Source organism: Kogia breviceps, chromosome 3, assembly GCF_026419965.1.
Source record: "Kogia breviceps isolate mKogBre1 chromosome 3, mKogBre1 haplotype 1, whole genome shotgun sequence".
NCBI lineage: Eukaryota > Metazoa > Chordata > Mammalia > Artiodactyla > Physeteridae > Kogia > Kogia breviceps.
In genome coordinates, this window is record NC_081312.1 from 102,170,972 (window position 1) to 102,188,749 (window position 17,778).

The following is a 17,778-nucleotide window of genomic DNA, read 5'->3' on the forward strand; positions in this document are numbered from 1 at the left end:
ATTTCATGTGGCTCAACTTAATATTTAATCCTCCTGACCTCCCAGTGAAGCGCTGTTACTCCCATTAAGCAAATGAGGCTTAGATTTGGTCAAATTCACCAGTTAAGTGGTAAACCTGGAATTTGTTATTTATTATGTTTTTATGAATTTTATTTATTTTTTTATACAGCAGATTCTTACTAGTTAACCATTTAATACATATTAGTGTATATATATCAATCCCAATCTCCCAATTCATCACATCTGCATCTATTGAGATGATCATACAATTTTCATCCTTTTATTTTGTTAATGTGATGTTCATTAAGTCCCCTACATACAACCAAGTTCTGTTCTGAGAACGCATTTGTTAAGTCCAATTTGTTCATAAGTCCAACAAAGTTAGCCTAGGTAGTCAACTAACACAATTGGCTATATAGTACTGTACTTTAATAGGTTTATAGTATTTTTCACACAAATAATACATAAAAAAACAAACACAAGGGCTTCCCTGGTGGCGCGGGGGTTGAGAGTCCGCCTGCCAATGCAGGGGACGTGGGTCCGTGCCCTGGTCCGGGAAGATCCCACGTGCCGCGGAGCAGCTGGGCCCGTGAGCCATGGCCGCTGAGCCTGCGCGTCTGGAGCCTGTGCTCCGCAATGGGAGAGGCCACAACAGTGAGAGGCCCGCGTACCGCAAAAAAAACCCCCAAAAAACCCCACACAAATATAAAGAAAACATTTTAAATCTTACAAGTAAGTACCTTGAAATGTATGCCAGACGTGAACTAACTCAAGTGATTGGACATACGAACGCTCGTTCGCATCTTTGAAAGTTCACACTTGAAGGTTCGTATGTAGGGGACTTACTGTATCATGTTGATTTGTGGATATTGAACCATCCTTGCATTCCTGGAATAAATTCAACTTGATAATGTTGTCTGATACTTTAAATATATTGAATTCTGTTTCCTACTATTTTGTTGAGGATCTTTGCATCTGTGTTCATCAGGGGTGCACTTTTTATCCTGCTACTTCTTTCTGAGGTTCTCTTTTCCCATCTCACCAGGTTTCAGATTTTACCTTTTGACTTTTCCTATTATTGGTAGAGCACAGATAACTGACAAATGGAGCCTATGAATCTGTGGGTCTTTCTGGGTTTCCAGGTCACCAGCCCCACCTTAATCCCCACATTAATTCATGTCATCTCCCTCCAGTGAAGAGATATTTCCTGATCCTCATAGCATCCTCATATGGTACTATCAGACCTACTTCACATATATATAAGGAAAGTGACAGTCACAGGGATTAACTGATTTGCTGAAGGCCACAAAGTTGTATAGGTAAGAGTTGAATCCTTATCTACCTCAAAGGCCTGACCTCTTTTTATACCAGTCAGGTGTATATCTTTAATATTATGGACTGAATTGTGCCCCCACCCACCCAAATTCATATGTTGAAGCCCTAATCCCCAATGTGCCTTTATTCAGAGCTAAAGCCTTTAAGGGGGTGATTAAGGTTAAATGAGGTCATAAAGGTGGAGCTGTAATCCAATAGGATTGGTGTCCTTATAAGAAAAGAGACACCAGGGAATTCCCTGGCAGTCCAGTGGTTAGGACTCTGCACTTCCACTGAAGGGGACACTGTTCAATCCCTGGTCGGGGAACTAAGATCCTGCATGCCATGCAGTGTGGCCAAAAATAAAGACACCAAAGATGTGTGCACACAGAGAAAAAGGCCTTGTGAGGACACTGAGAGAAGGCAGCTCTCTGCAAGCAAGGCAGACAGTCTCATCAGAAACCAACCCTGCTGGCACCTTGATCTTGGACTTCCAGCCTCCAGAATTGTGAGAAATAAATTTGTTTTTTTGTGTGTGGTTTTTTTTTTTTCTTTTTTTTTGGCCGCACAGCTTGTGGGATCTCAGTTTCCCAACCAGGGATGGAACCTGGGCCACGGCAGTGGAAGTGCCAAATCCTAACCACTAGACCACCAGGGAACTCCTAAATTTCTGTTCTTTAAGCCTGTGGTATTGTTATGGCAGCCCTAGCACACTAATACAAATGACATTCTCCAAATTTTCAGAATTTACTTCCAGAGCTTAATACTTGCTCTAACATGATACTTTTAGAATTAAAATGCTGGGCAGAAAGCTAATCATAATAAAAGCATGACCACAGCTGTGGTGAGCCAAGGCTACCACAGAATCACATCACTTTTTTTTTTTAAACATCTTTATTGGAGTATAATTGCTTTACAATGGTGTGTTAGTTTCTGCTGTATAACAAAGTGAATCAGCTATACACATACATATATCCCCAAATCTCCTCCCTCTTGCGTCTCCCTCACACCCTCCCTACCCCACCCCTCTAGGTGGTCACAAAGCACCAAGCTGATCTCCCTGTGCTATGTGGCTGCTTCCCACTAGCTATCAATTTTACATTTGTTAGTATAGATAAGTCCATGCCACTCTCTCACTTCATCCCAGCTTACCCTTCCCCCTCCCACTTTTCTTTGTTTTGAATAAACTTCCCTAAGGTAGGAAAATTATGCAAAATTGGGCCAAATGAACTTGCCTTTGCAAAACATGCAAGATGGACTCCATGTGCTGCCAAGGACAAGCACCCTGGCATCCAAACAAACAGGAGAAACTGCACTGGCAGGCAGCAAAGCTTAGGAAAGAATGGCTAGGCTTAAATCATTTTCCTAAGCACCATGATTATAAAAATGATTATAATCAATAAGATCTAAACTTATTAATCTGTCATTCTCATTATAAGCCTGCAAAGTAGCTCCCATTTTCAGATCATAAAACAGAAGCACAGGAAGGTTAGCTAACTTATCCACAGTCATATAACTGCCATATAGAATGCGATTTGAACATAGGTCTGAATACAAACCATTTTCTCACCCTATTTCTACATTGTGTTGCCTTCCGTTGGCTGATGGGTTGATGTAAAAAAAAAAAAATGCTGGACATACTAACATCATGTCCCTCTTGAGGTGATATAATTGGAATTTCACATCATTTGTGTAGTACTGTAGTACCCCCTTACCCATGAGGGATACATTCCAGGACCCCCAGTGGATTCCTGAAACTGGGGATAGTACCGAACAAACCCTGTAAACACTATGTTTTTTCCTATACATATCTATGATAAAGTTTAATTTATAAATTAGGCACGGTAAGAGATTAACAATAACTAATAAAAATGTAGTGTAATAAAATTTATGTGAATGTGGTCTCTCTCTCTCCCTCAGAATATCTTATTGTACAAATTTAATGTCTTTCCATCTTAACTAAGTGCTTATCTCACTGTGGCTGTAACTTTTGCAGTTCAAGGTTCAACAGCAAAACTAGCACAGATTTTTTTCCTTCTTCACAATAAAACAGACTGGAGTTGTTCTTAGACCTTAGCACCCTCAGCATAGGACTTTTTTCTTTCCTTATTAAGTCAAGAACTTTCACCTTTTCACTTAAAGGAAGCACTTTTCAGGTTTCCTTTAGCATATGCAAATTGCCAGCATTACCACTCTTGCACTTTGGGGATATTATTAAGTAAAGTTATTTGAACACAAGCGCTATCATGATAGTCAACATGATAACTAAGACAGCTACTAAGTGACTAAATGGGATGGATGGGATGGAGAGGGAAGGTGAAAGATTTCATTACACTACTCAGAACAGTGCTCAATTTAAAACGTTTATTTCTGGAATTTTCCATTTAATATTTTTGTAACTCAGTTCACTATGGGTAACAAATTGCAGAAAGCAAAACTGCAGATAAGGGAGGGGACTACTATATCCTTGCCAGAAACGTTCAACTGGATTTTAATATGAGGAAACAATCAGGAAGATGCAGATGCAGGACATTCTACACCACTGGCCTGGCCTCTTCAGAAAAATCAATTGTATATATTTTATGCCAAACTTCTTGAAGCATGTTAATGGTACCGTGGTTATTTAGGAGGAAAAGGCCTCTCTCTTAGACGTTGCTTAAGTATCTAGGGGTAGGGGCTTTCCTGGTGGCGCAATGGTTAAGAATCCGCCTGCCAATGCAGGGGACACAGGTTTGAGCCCTGGTCCGGGAAGATCCCATGTGCTGTGGAGCAACTAAGCTCCTGTGCCACAACTACTGAGCCTGTGCTCTAGGGCCCATGAGCCACAACTACTGAGCCCATGTGCCAAAACTACTGAAGCCCACGTGCCTAGAGCCCGTGCTCTGCAAGAAGAGAAGCCACCACAATGAGAAGCCCACGCACCCCAACGAAGAGTAGCCCCCGCTTGCCGCAACTACAGAAAAGCCCAGTGCAGCAACAAAGACCCAATACAGCCAAAACTAAATAAATAAATTAAATTTATTAAAAAAAATGTATTTAGGGGCAAAGTGTCACGTCTGGAACTCACTTTCAACTGAGGGAAAAGTGTGTATATATACTAGAACGAAACAAATGTAGCAAACCATTAATCGGTTTGAAATTTTTCAAAACAAAGAGTAGGGAAAGAAAAAGCTAGAGACCCCATTCTGTTAGGGTAGAAGCCCTACCCATCATCAAGCTGTGACTGTGTTCTAGCTCTACCTAAAAGTAGACCATACTGTTAGTTTCACATCTCTACTTCTTAAAAAGGGGGAAAGGGGGACATTCTGGTAGGGAATCAGCCTTTTATAAAAGGTCATTTGTGTTAAATCTTACCAAAACTGATTTTTTCTTTTTTTGGCCACACTGCGTGGCATGTAGGATCTTATTTCCCTGACCAGGAATCGAACCCATGCCCCCTGCAGTGGAAGCACAGAGTCTAAACCCCTAGACCGCCAGGGAAGTCCCCGAAAACTGATTTTACTAACATTTCCTTACATGGCTTTAGGAGAGAAGAAATCTAAATTTCAACCTACTATTAATCCAATTTGCCTGATGCTGCAGTCTGAACTGGCTGTATTATAAGTCACTCAAACCTAAAACCTCTTTATCCAGCAGCTGGTTTCTACTATTATGGGGCTTCTAGAGTAAGACAGGATTTGTGTATTTTATTCTCTCAAGTAAACTTGGACTTCTCCGGTGGCGCAGTGGTTAAGAATCCGCCCGCCAACACGGGGGTCATGGGTTCTAGCCCTGGTCGGGGAAGATCCCACATGCTGCAGAGCAACTAAGCCCATGTGCCAGAGCCCTCGAGCCACAACTACTGAGCCCACGTGCCGCAACTACTGAAGCCCGTGTGCCTAGAGCCTGTGCTCCACAGCAATAAGAAGCCTGTGCACCGCAATGAAGAGTAGCCCCCGCTGGCCGCAACTAAAGAGAAAGCCTGCACGCAGCAACAAAGACCGAATGCAGCCAAAAAAATAAATAAATAAAAAATAAATAAAATTACTTAAAAAAAAACCTCATTTACTCAGTTCTTTAAGCAGAAAGCCTCCAAATCTACCCCAGCAAAGTCTTCGATGTCCAAGGCTAATACTGTACTTTGAGGGAAGAACAGGTAGGGTAAAAAAGAGGCACTAAGGGGCTGGCTATTATCAGCACATCCTCAAGACTATCTTAATGACCACTTTAAAACTTTATTTCACCCATTTTGGGAAGGTACACAATTTGATCTATCCTCATGGACATCCAATCCCCTAAGTCCAGGGTACTTGCTGGCCTGTCAACAAGAAAATTCTATATAAATGACTTTCAATTTTTAGCTAATTTACCAGCCAGTGCACCCAAATATGTTTATGTAGCTGACTTTCATGTTGGGTGGTTTCCAGAGAATTGAAGCAGTTCTCTCAGCATATAATGCAGCAACCAGTGAAACCAACGACCCTATAATAGTTCTCTTTTTTGCTTTTCAATGCAAACACATGAAACAATACCTAATTTCAGTTCAAACTCATTTCCCTTTTATTAAAGTCCAAGTTACATTACATGGTTTGGTACTCAACAAAGGAAAACTTGTTCAAATAAGGTAATATGTTTTCATCAGTATTTCCAGGTGATTGTTTACAATCAAGTAGCATTATCAATAAATCCTTAGGAAGCCCATCTGTAAGAGAAAACATGAAAAATTAGCTAGGAAATAAAGAAAAGGTAGAAATCTTACTAAAAATAACCTTTAGAACAACAGCCCAAGAAAATCACTGTCTCTGTGTAGTCTCTTCTGGCTCTTACATAATCCTGCCTGCAATCAACACACCAGGTACTAACTGCTTAGTTTTTTGTTGTCATACACCCGGTAATTATTGGGGTAGTCTTCTTTTCCAATCAGAAAAGTATTGGGGAGTTGCCCTCTTAAAAAAATTTTAAGTAAAAGAATACAGTGTTACTGCAGCTACAAAATATCCTACATAAAAGATCTTCTGGACTCCTTGGAATAATACTTGATAAATGAAAGCCTTTCCACGTTTTACAAAGATGTGCTATCTGGCTTCAAGGAGGAGGAGGAGGAGGTGGTAGTGGTATAGGGGTGGACAAAGATAAAATTAAGACTCCTGCTCCAAAGCAAGCTGTGAAAAGAGACCTCAAAATTGGATTACAACACCTCAGGCATTTTCTGCTCACTTTGTCAGCAGGAAGATTGAATGTAGGGATTCTTTTTGAGTTCTAAGATTTTTTAAAAATTTCATTTCATTTATTTATTTATTGGCTGCGTTGGGTCTGTTTTTTGGGGTTAGATTCCATATATATGTGTTGGCATACGGTATTTGTTTTTCTCTTTCTGACTTACTTCACTCTGTATGACAGACTCTAGGTCCATCCACCTCACTACAAATAACTCAATTTCGTTTCTTTTTATGGCTGAGTAATACTCCATCGTATATAGGTGCCACATCTTCTTCATCCATTTGCACTGGGTCTTTGTTGCTGTGCATGGGCTTTCTCTAGCTGCAGCGAGCAGGGGCCACTCTTCATTATGGTGCACACTTCTCTCTGCAGTGGCTTCCCTTGTTGCAGAGCATGGGCTCTAGGTGCGCGGGCTTCAGTAGTTGTGGCTTGCGGGCTCTACAGCTCAGGCTCAGTAGTTGTGGTGCACGGGCTTAGTTGCTCCACAGCATGTGGGATATTCCCGAACCAGGGCTCGAACCCATGTCCCCTGCATTGGCAGGTGGATTCTTAACCACTGCGCCACCAGGGAAGCCCTGATTTTTAAGTAAGTGCTTATTAGGTGTGAAATTAGATGTTCACTAATGGTATCCTAACCTGGCTCTGATCTTGTGAGGAGTCTGATACTAGCTCTTTAAATAATTTGGGGTCCACTTTTACTGAAACTTTTATAAGACAGTTTAGTTCCATCTTTAAAAAATAAACTTCTTCTTACTCTTAGGAAGCAAATCCTCTATTTAAGCCTCATCATTTACCTCTGAGAAGTAAGAGTATGGCCTAGTAAATGCCTCAGTACTGCAATGCAAAGGATGTGTGGCATAGTAAAAGCAATGGACTCTGCAGCCAGACTGCCTGGGTTTAAATGTGGGTTCCTCTACTATGTGGACAATGTGCCTGTTTCCTCATCAGTAAAATAGTAAAATGGGAATAATTATAATAATAGTAAGTACCTCACAGGACTGTTTGAGGATTAAATGAGTTAATACTTATAAAGCTCATAAAACAGTACCTGACACATAGTAAGAGTTATATACACTACGTGTGTTTGTTAAATAAAATAAATATGACTTTTTATTTATATATTTTCTGTTTTACAAAGGATTTTCTGCATACTTCTTACTACTCAGGCAAACCTGTGCCTCGTTTTATTACCTAATCTGTCTTTCCACAGAGGACAAGGTATAAAATAAGCTTTTATCATCAATGAATATTACTTAACTATCATATTCCAACTTGGGCACACAAAAACACAATCATCAAATCAGTAAAACCCTGCTATTAAAAATAAACAGATGTATAAAAGCATGAATGATGAACACCTTCTATGTAGTAGATTACCTTTAGTTGGGGGAGGTTAAAGGGCTGGAATTAGGGAAGAGGTACAGAGAGGGCTTCAACTCTATGTGAAACCTGTCATTTCTTGGGGGAGGGGGGAAAACTAAAGCACACATGGCAAAAATAATAATATCTCAAAATCTGGGTGTGGTTACACTTATTCCCTATGCTATTCATTATGCATGAAATATTTTATATAGATTTTAAAATAAGGCTTTTACTTGCCTTTACGCTAGTAAAAGAATAATTATGACAACTAGAAACAACAATTCTAGCTCCTTAATCATCATAGGTACTCTCTCAATCTCTAAGCTCATAGCCTCTAACAAGGCCACGAAAAGGTCTTACTCTGAGAATATTGAAATGCCAATCACTCACCCCTCCCGGGATTCTTTCCTGCCTTTTTCAGGTATGTAGCTTACCCATGGGGTTTACACTTTGTCAAGGCCCAGTTCCTCTGGAGTGGAGATTCCCAGTTCATTTAAAGTTGGTCTAAGTTCCTGGATGACATAGGGGTAGATTTCCTTATGAGGTCCTGCTTTGTCCTGATGGCAAAGAAAATAGTCACATTTAGCTCTGAAAAGCTGTCTCTATTAACAAAATGAACTTGAAAATGCTTTTAATCACATATGCAGAGGCTAGTAGCAGAGAATACAAGTCACCTACTTTTAAGTTAACATATTTGTTCAAAAAAGACAGCAACTTGGGACTTCCCTGGTGGTGCAGTGGTTAAGAATCCGCCTGCTAATGCAGGGGACACAGGTTTGAGCCCTGGTCCAGGAAGATCCCACATGCCGTGGAGCAACTAAGCCCGTGCGCCACAACAACTGAGGCTGTGCTCTAGAGCCCACGAGCCACAACTGATGAGCCTGAGTGTCACAACTACTGAAGCCCGCGTGCCTAGAGCCTGTGCTCTGCAACAATAGAAGCCACTTCAATGAGAAGCCCGCGCACCTCAACGAAGAGTAGCCCCCACTTGCCACAACTAGAGAAATCCCACCTGCAGCAACGAAGACCCGACGCAGCCAAAAATAAAAAACAAAACAAAGCAAGACAGCAGCTTACATAGGCACTATTCAAGGTAGGTTTTTAAGACACCTGGAGACCAACAAAGACAACTGGACTAAACCCAAGGGAAAAAACATTTTAAAGCCTTGAGTTACTGGAAAAGAAGGTGGTGATGACAGAATTTTGTGAAGGCAATTAAGCATGCCTAGCAGGCAACACTAATAATTAAATTATCACAGAAAAAAGTTTTTTGATTTGCCTCAATTTGAGACCCTAACTGAATTAACTACTGGTGCTGAATGGATTGACAGCCTACAGAACCCTTAATTATCTTACCCATTTTAGATAAAGTAATATCACATTTTCCCTCTTACAGACCTTGAATTTCTTTCTTATAGAACACAATGTGTTTTCACAGAGAGCCACACTTAGAGAATACTTATTTCCAAAGCAAGAGAGTTTTGATGAATACTCGCCGTAACATACAATCATACCTATATTGTCATAATATTTGTTCCTCAGGGACAAATATTTAAAAAGTCAAATGGACTAAGACAGTGCCAAGCTATTACTCTTCTGTCTTTAACAAATTCTAGGTCCCTTAGCTGTATTTGCTAAATTATAAAATTCTTATTTAAAATTCCATGCATTAATTTGTTCATTACAGAAAAATTAGAAACTATAATCAAATAAGAGGGAGGAGAATAAGTATATATCCTCTCTATACTTTTAATAAAATGGGGTCATACACTGCAAAAATTATTTCATAATTTCCTTCAGTTAATATACTATGAATATCTTTAATGTTAAACACATTTCTACAACATTAATAATAACCTCTTCTGGAAGTCCCACCTTAAGAAACCACTAGCAACATTTAATTTCATATCACAAACAGCACAAAGATAAACAGTACATTCTTAATTATTTCCTTAAGGTAAATTCTCAAATGGGATTGCTGAACAAATGGGTATCAAGCCTAATTTTTAAGTCTATGAATAAATTCTACCAAACCACCCTCCAAAAAGACTAACCGCAATGTACATTCCCTCTAGCTATATAAAAACTAATTTTAGGCATTTTAACAAATTCAAAAACACAGAATATGCTAATACCTAATCAATAGTCCACCTACTTCCAAAACAACTTTAGCACTGTTATTTTACTGACCTTAACAACCTCTAGGATGCGAACTGCACTAGCAAAATCATTTAAGCGTCTGCATGCCCGCAAAGCAGCATCAATGATTTTGGGTTCTGGAACCAGATCATAGCCAACAAGGGTGTTCATCCCTGTCAAATTAAAAAGAGGGGTCATATCAACCTGGAATATCCTCACTTAAACTATGATTTAGTTATCTGTATTTTTATTGAACCATAGACATGTGATCTTGTCTGTTTGACCCTCTATTCTCTTATCTCTAAAATGAGATAATTGGGAATTCCCTGGCTAGGGAGGACTGGTTAGGACTCAGCAGGTCCACTGCCAGGGTCCTGGGTTCAATCCCTGGCTGGGGAACTAAGATCCTGTAAGCTGCATGGCGCAGCCAAAAATAAAATATTCTAGATAATGAGATCATAGTGGATCTTCCACAGTGAGTTAGTGAAAAGAACTATGCAGTAGCATGCAGATGGAAGGAAAAAAAACCAAGAGTTTTCTTAAATGCAAACCCTATTTTCAAAAGTAGCTGGTTTCTTTTCAAACAAGAGGGCCCTTTTCAACTTATATCTTTAACTCTTAGTATGATGTATGTACTTTGATTGCTTTAAAATAGATCTGATTGGAAAATAATCTAAAAACAACCAGAGAAATGCTTAAGGAGAGGTAATAAAGCCCAAATGAGGACATTAGGAGATACAGAGAGCCATCAGCACAGTCACAAACATTCAACCAGAAAATGACTGGGCATGATTACTTTTGGCTCGGCACAAAACGATACATCAAAACATTTAAGATTCTCTTAATGGGAATGCAGAACTGCTGTTCTTTTCATTACTTCTACTCAAGATTATCCAATAAGAATTTCCCCAGCTGCAGCAAAATGGTGTCATTACATTCCTGCAGAGAAGTATGAAGCACTTAGGTTTCTTGCTTTTATTTATTTTAAAATATTTAAACAAAGGACACCAGTGACTACAATGCTAGAATATAGTCATAGAGAATGAACTCTTGGTCTGAGATAAACTTCTTACACTTAAAATTAGTTATCTACCAGTCTACTAGCCTGGTTATTATTAATGCTACTTACTTACGTTAAATGTGTACTTACAAATTTAGGATAAATAAGTTCTAGCTTATTCAGATTGGACACTTATTCAGGGCAAGACAAATCATAACTGAGAATAAAAATAACAAAAATCCCAAACTATTACCAAGAGGGGAAGAGAACCAAATGACTACTTGTGTAAATTATCTAAAAATTACACAACTGTTAAATCTTGCTCACCCTGGCCTATCATTATAGCAGTGATGATTTTGTCCCCCCAGAGACATTTTTAGTTGTCACAACTGGGGGTGTGTGAGGGTGTTGGCATCTAGTGTGTAGAAACCAAGGATGCTGCTAAATATCCTACAATGCAAAGGACAGCCCTTGCAACAAAGAACTCTCTGGCCCAAAATGTCAACTGTGCCTCCTTTCAAACCCTGCTTTACAAGAAATACTTACTCTGGAAACTATAAACTTTCCTTATTGCAAGATGCATAACAATACCCAGTTTGCATGATACATGTTTTCAAAATACAGTTGACCCTTGAAACAACATGGGTTTGAACTGTACAGGCCCACTTACACATGGATTTTTTTCAATAAATACTACAGTGCTACATGATCCGAAGTTGGCTGACTCCGTAGATGGAGAACCTTGGACACATAACTGTGGATAAAGAGGACCAACTGTAAAGTTACATGTGGATTTTCTATGTGGGGGTGTATGTCAGTGTCCCTAACCCCCCAAGTTTTTCAAGGGTTAACTGTAGTTACTTTCAACAAAGTAGTGGAAGACTACACAGAAGTTCATAACTCTATACTAAAATAGACACATATGCCTATGTACCAATTACCTTTACGCAATTCCCAAGCATCAATATCTGGCTTATTGAAGTATGTCACCCAGCGAGCATCAAACTCCTCATCTGTCTCATGTGACCCATGGGAGTAGCAGCGAATTGACTGGATAGCTATAGGGGAGAGAAAGCAAAAACTTCAATGTATAGAAGTAGTACTTGACATATCTTGCCAATACATAAAGTTTTTTGTTTTTTTCTTTTTTTGGTGTGTCTTAAAATACACATAACATAAAATTTACCATCTTAACCATTTCTAAACATACAGCTCAGTGGTATTAAATACACTCAATGCATGAAGTTTTGAATCAGCTACGTATGTCATGGTAGGGAAATTATTCAGGTCAAATGAACAAATTTTATGTACTGATTTGAAAAAAATCTTAAAAATTAAGCACATTAAAGCAAGTAGAACAAAAAGTACTATGTATTTATGTTTATGCTTTTATCCCACTAATGTGTAATGCTGGCATGTAATTGTTAACAGCAGTTATCTTTGGAAGGAAAAACTTTATTTCTTTATACACTTATTTTTATGATAAGCAATTATTAATTCTTAATTTAAAATAATGTCCATCCTTGGGAATTCCGTGGCAGTCCAGTGCTTAGGACTCTGCACTTTCACTGTCGAGGGCCTGGGTTCAATCCCTGGTCGGGGGACGAAGATCCCACAAGCCACTTGGTGTGGCCAAAAATAAAACAAAACAATGTCCATTCTAGTTCTTAAGCAAATTTATAAGATACACTTTCTTGATAAATTTTTTTAAAAACTTATGCTCTCCATTAAATTATATCCCAAAATAAATTATACATCCTGACAAAGCAATGGTAATTTTAAAATTGTTTTATCAAACTACAGCCCCCTCCTTGAAAATTCTAATTAAAAAAGTGACTTACACCCAATGAAAAAAAGTTTTATTAGATTTCTAAGAAGTGAGATTTATTAATATAACACTATAATGAAAATAGGAAACACTTAGTATTCTGCTCTCAATCAATACACCCTTTCTAGTACCATATGAAAAGCCTTCCCATTTTTAGTTTCTGCCTATCAAATGGACAGTGAATTGGGAGTCAAAAAATCTGAATTCTATCTAAACAGCCTCTGAATGGAGCAGGAGGTGGGAGAAGGCATTTTTACCTTTGGGTTTTAGGAGGTAGCAGAGCCTAGTGGTCAGATGCTTCTAGGCTCTTCACTCTCCCACTGTTTGGCCCTGGTAAAATTAACTCAAGTTTTATATTCCTTATGTATAAAATGAGGATACCACTACCTTAGCAGAGTATGATGATTAAAAATGAAAGCAAGGTAACACTTTGCCCAGGGTTTAGTACCTTGTACGTAGGTACTCAATGAATGGTAGCTTTAAATTAATCCTTATCTAGAAATGTCTTAATTGACCTTCTATTTATGGAAATTCTAACTTATAGAAATAAAACATTCTTCAAATTGCATTTCTTGTTATATGAATTAGACAAGCTTGGTATAATTTCTAGTTTTTTTTTTTTGCGGTACGGGGGCCTCTCACTGTTGTGGCCTCTCCCGTTGCAGAGCACAGGCTCCAGATGCGCAGGCTCAGTGGCCACGGCTCACAGGCCCAGCCGCTCCGCAGCATGTGGGATCTTCCTGGACCAGGGCACGAACCCGTGTCCCCTGCATTGGCAGGCGGACTCTCAACCACTGCGCCACCAGGGAAGCCCCTCTAGTTATTTTTAAAGGCTTAACATACCAAAAATGATGCTTTAGCCCACTGTTACCAAAAATTGTAAACTACTTTTTTTAAAAACTAAAGTTATCCCTAGCAGAATACTTAAAGTGCAAGTATATAATCGAAGTATAAACTGTTTACCAGTTCCTTATCAAGTTAAATACACACCTACCATACCCAGTAATTCCACTTCTAAGTATTTATCCAAGAAAAATGAAGTACATAATTCTCTCCAACCACCCAGAAAAGCATTTCATGATAACAAATTTCTTTTGCTCACTGCTGGGCATGGGCATGGATTTCACTGGATAACCGTGGCTTTGTTTTGTTTTCTAACTATGAAAAAGATGGCTGGCAACTACAAATCCTAAACAGGGAGATCAATGGATCACCTTCCACAATTTGTTCACTTTCCTTCTGAGAATCCCAAATTACAAACTGGTTGTATTCAAAAACAAAAATCAAAAACCCTGTATGAGACAAGTATTTAAATACCAAGCAAGCACTGGGAACACACACAGCAACCAGGTTGGGAAAAACATACTCTCCCACATGGTTTAAATTAAATTCCTAATTCCAGTAATGGGTAGAGTAGGATCTATTCTTGTAGTTATTATGGACATGCTTAACATTTTGATTTTTAGGTAAACTATATAGGCATCTTTTCCCTCCCCCACACCACCCCTCCTTAAGTACAGCATTTCCACCTAGTTTTGAGGCTAGTATGGTAAATTATTTTGGAAAACAATTACTCAGTGCTTTTATATAAACTAAAGATTCCAGAGTAGGAAAAGGGAAGCAGCTTTAAAAAAATTGGGACATTTCTAGGGCTACAATCTAAAAATCTATTTCTAACACTGCTTTCTGGCATTCGGTTAAGCAATCTTTTTTTAAAAAAAGGCTAACAATATATTTAGAAAATTTAAGGGGCTCATTAATCCCCTTCAATAACTAATCAGCTCAGACAAGGCTCAGAGAATGGACATTTTGGTGGTGGTGATTCTAGGAGTAATGAAAATAAGTGAATAATGTAGAGGGTATATGAACAAGCTCAAAGGCAGGGTTACAGAGGTGTAAGGCTTAAGAGCAGTCATGAACCTTGGGGTCAAAATGCTGGAAATCTATGAATGTGGGAGTGGTGCAGAAAAGGTTGAAAGGTAATAAAAAGTGCTACTTAAATTTAGCCCTGCACCAAGAAAGGAAAAGCGGAAACTCTACCCACCTTTTCAGAGCTATCAGGGTAAGGACAGGTGCCAGGATTGTGTAACTTTTAACGGTTGACTAGAGAATCTAACCATTATTCAAAACGTTTAATTATCTAATTCAGCAGCTATTGGAAAACAATTCTGTTACAAGTTGGAGACTTCTCCTGGGACCAAATATGGAATTTGGGTTGCTACTTACCTACAGCAAACTTGAGGCCCCTCAGGTAACCCCTCCAGAGCTCTTTCACTTGACCTTGGATAGCCTCATCCAAGAATCTTAGTCCTTTCTGACTTTTAATTGCATAAAACCTCTTCATCTCATAATGATAACAAACCTCACCTATAATATGCAAAAATGAAATGCACTATAAAAAAGCAAATATGTATTAAGCATTTGTGCCAGGAAAGGTGCTAAGGGTTACATTATCTCAGTTAAACCTCACAACTACTAAATATTATCCCAATTTTACACATGAGGCAACTGAGTCTTAAGGTTTAATTAATAAGTCCATGGTCACACAGCTACAAAGTAGCTGACACAAATGTAACCAAGACTGCCTCCTTGTGGCAAATATTTAGGTTTACAGGACAACACCTTAAAGCTTTTTATGAATTATACTAAAGAGAGTGACTAGAGTGCCTAGAAGATAAATCACTATGTCCAAACTTACTAAGAGTTTGAGTTCACATGTTTAAATATGCATGCTTAGGAGCCAAATTTCATAATGTCGCATATACTACCATCATGGACCAAAATCAAAGTGCAGTCACAATAATTAAAAGTTCCGTGCTGGACACAAAGTTTCCCGGAACACATATAAGGGGAAGGCAAAATATGAGACAGCAATCAGCAGACCATCTCATACTCCAACAATCAGGCTTCTAACCGGAAGCCAAAAATAATGCTTCCCCATGTTTGTAGAAGCCAGTATTCCTGGGTCTGTGGTACCCAATTTTCGAAAGGGTAATATTCTTATCATAAGACCTATCAACAGTCAGGCTTTCTTCCAGACCTCAGGAAACAACCACACACGTCGATCTATCGTAAAAATGGAAGAATTAGAACGTGGCAAAGCAGTCTCTAAAAATAACAGAATGATCTGAGAAAGTGACACACAAAACGCTAACCGACAAATGTCGAATGAAACGACTATACTGCGTTCCACACGGAAGTATAACGCATCCTCGGAAGACGCTGGGGGCGGCGGTGCCGGGGTCCCCGGAGGGACCACCCCCCCCCGCCCCTACCCTGAGCTCAATGTCACCTTCGCCGAAGCGCTGCAGGCCGGCGGTGGCCACTCCCAGTCAGGCGGCCGCGGGGTCAGCGCCGGGGAAGGTCACGGCCCGGGGACCGAAGGGGTTCGGTGGGCGCTGGAGGTGCGCTGCGCCCCCTCCTTGGCGCCCACAGCCGGTCCACACTTGACCCGTCCGCGATGCCCGCACCAGGAAGTCGCGCCGAGGGAGGCCCCGGGGGCGCACCCTCGAGTCCTCCAGAACTCGAGGCGGCGGAGAGAACGGCCAGCGGTCACCAGGTTCGGCGGCCGGCCCGCAGGGCAGGAGCTAGGCCTCTGGGCGAGCCTGCCCTCGCGTGGCAGCGGGGGCCCAGGTCACCGCAAGGACACGCGGGCGCGGACAGTGGCAGGCGGGGGCCTTACCGGCGGTGGGGCCGGGGGCCGGAGTGGGGTGCAGGAGGCCTCGAGGGCTGGTCCGGGCGACTGCGGCTGCTGCTACCGAGCAGCGGCGGACAGCGGCGCCTAGCATGACGGTGATGGCGGCGCGCAGGAGAAGCCGGGTGTGAGCTCAACACCGCTCGCGAGCTCGTGGGGGCCGGACACACGCACCGACGCACGGCGGGCGGAGCGTGAGGGCCCGCCCACTGCGGCGCTCGCGCCTTGGCGGAAGAGGGCACCACGCGGCCTCGGGCGGGCTACGGCGGCGCGCTCAGGACAATTTATTTCGGTCGCTCTCCGCCGGCTCGCTGGTTCCGTGGACTGCAGCGGCGATCGTGGAGCGAGGATGGAAGGAAGAAGGCGAAGAGCCGTCAGTGGACCGTAGCGTGGTTCAAGTCTGGCTCGGGTGGCGACTCTAGTACCTCAACATGGGAACAATAACAATAACAAAGACAAATTATTATAAAAATACCTGCTTTGCTTTACTCCCGTTTGAGCCTAAAATAAGAGAACGAGTGGGACAGAACGACTGCTTACCTATAAGGAACCCTATTAGTAACTATTCTTATACCACAAACCCGCAAGCATTCAAAAAATGAGTCCAACCACTTGACGTTACAGAGAAGAAAACGGGCTCAGAAATTAGATTCCTTGCTGGCAATCGAGGCTCTTTTCACCTAATCCCCAGTTTCAGGACTCACCTGGATATTTCTGGTGAAAGGCCCTCCCCAAGTCCCTACAGGAGGCGGTTGATTAAGTTCCAAGACTCTTAACGTCTACTCTGGCTTCACTAACTGCATTCTGACCTTGAGCTCCTGGGCAGTGAGACACATTCTCCAGGCCTGAATTATCTCGGTGCCACAAGGAGTTAATGAGACAAGTCTCATTATCTCGTTATCCCTCATTCTCTATCCCTGGATCTGAGGAAAGAAAAGATGGACATTCAGTCTCCACTTCCTGACTCTAGGCCCTGTCTCCAGGGTGTCAGTATTGGCCCTTTTCTGTTTCCTACCTAGCAGTGCTTTAGGGGGTATGAACCTGGCTGGGAAAATGATAAAAAAGCTTTTTTTTTCAAAGCAACTGTCCTCAACTTCTCCCACCAACCTAACGAAAGGACACCTTGGGGGGGCTTCCCTGGTGACCCAGTGGTTCAGAATCTGCCTGCCAATGCAGGGGACACGGGTTCGATCCCTGGTCAGGGAAGATCCCACATGCTGTAGAGCAACTAAGCCCCTGTGC

At 41.0% G+C, this 17,778-nt stretch overlaps 1 protein-coding gene across 6 annotated transcripts; it reads right to left on the reverse strand.

The window, feature by feature from the left end:
* Positions 1 to 5,829: 5,829 nt before the first annotated feature.
* On the reverse strand, positions 5,830 to 16,756 carry COX5A (cytochrome c oxidase subunit 5A). 6 transcript variants are annotated; one of them, XR_010839721.1, is made up of 6 exons: positions 16,525 to 16,716; positions 15,069 to 15,209; positions 11,956 to 12,072; positions 10,066 to 10,187; positions 8,266 to 8,432; positions 5,830 to 5,995 (listed from the first exon to the last, which is right to left on the reverse strand). XR_010839721.1 is itself a non-coding variant. In XM_059056981.2 (6 exons), the coding sequence occupies exons 1-5, from the start codon at positions 16,628 to 16,630 to the stop codon at positions 8,319 to 8,321; spliced, it is 600 nt and encodes a 199-aa protein (XP_058912964.1). In that variant the 5' UTR covers positions 16,631 to 16,714; the 3' UTR covers positions 5,830 to 5,995; positions 8,310 to 8,318. The 6 variants fall into 6 exon arrangements, 3 of the variants coding, with proteins under 3 accessions (XP_058912964.1, XP_066885459.1, XP_058912965.1); XR_010839722.1 differs by having other exon boundaries at positions 16,135 to 16,615; XM_059056981.2 differs by having other exon boundaries at positions 8,310 to 8,432; positions 16,525 to 16,714.
* Between the last annotated feature and the right edge of the window lie 1,022 nt (positions 16,757 to 17,778).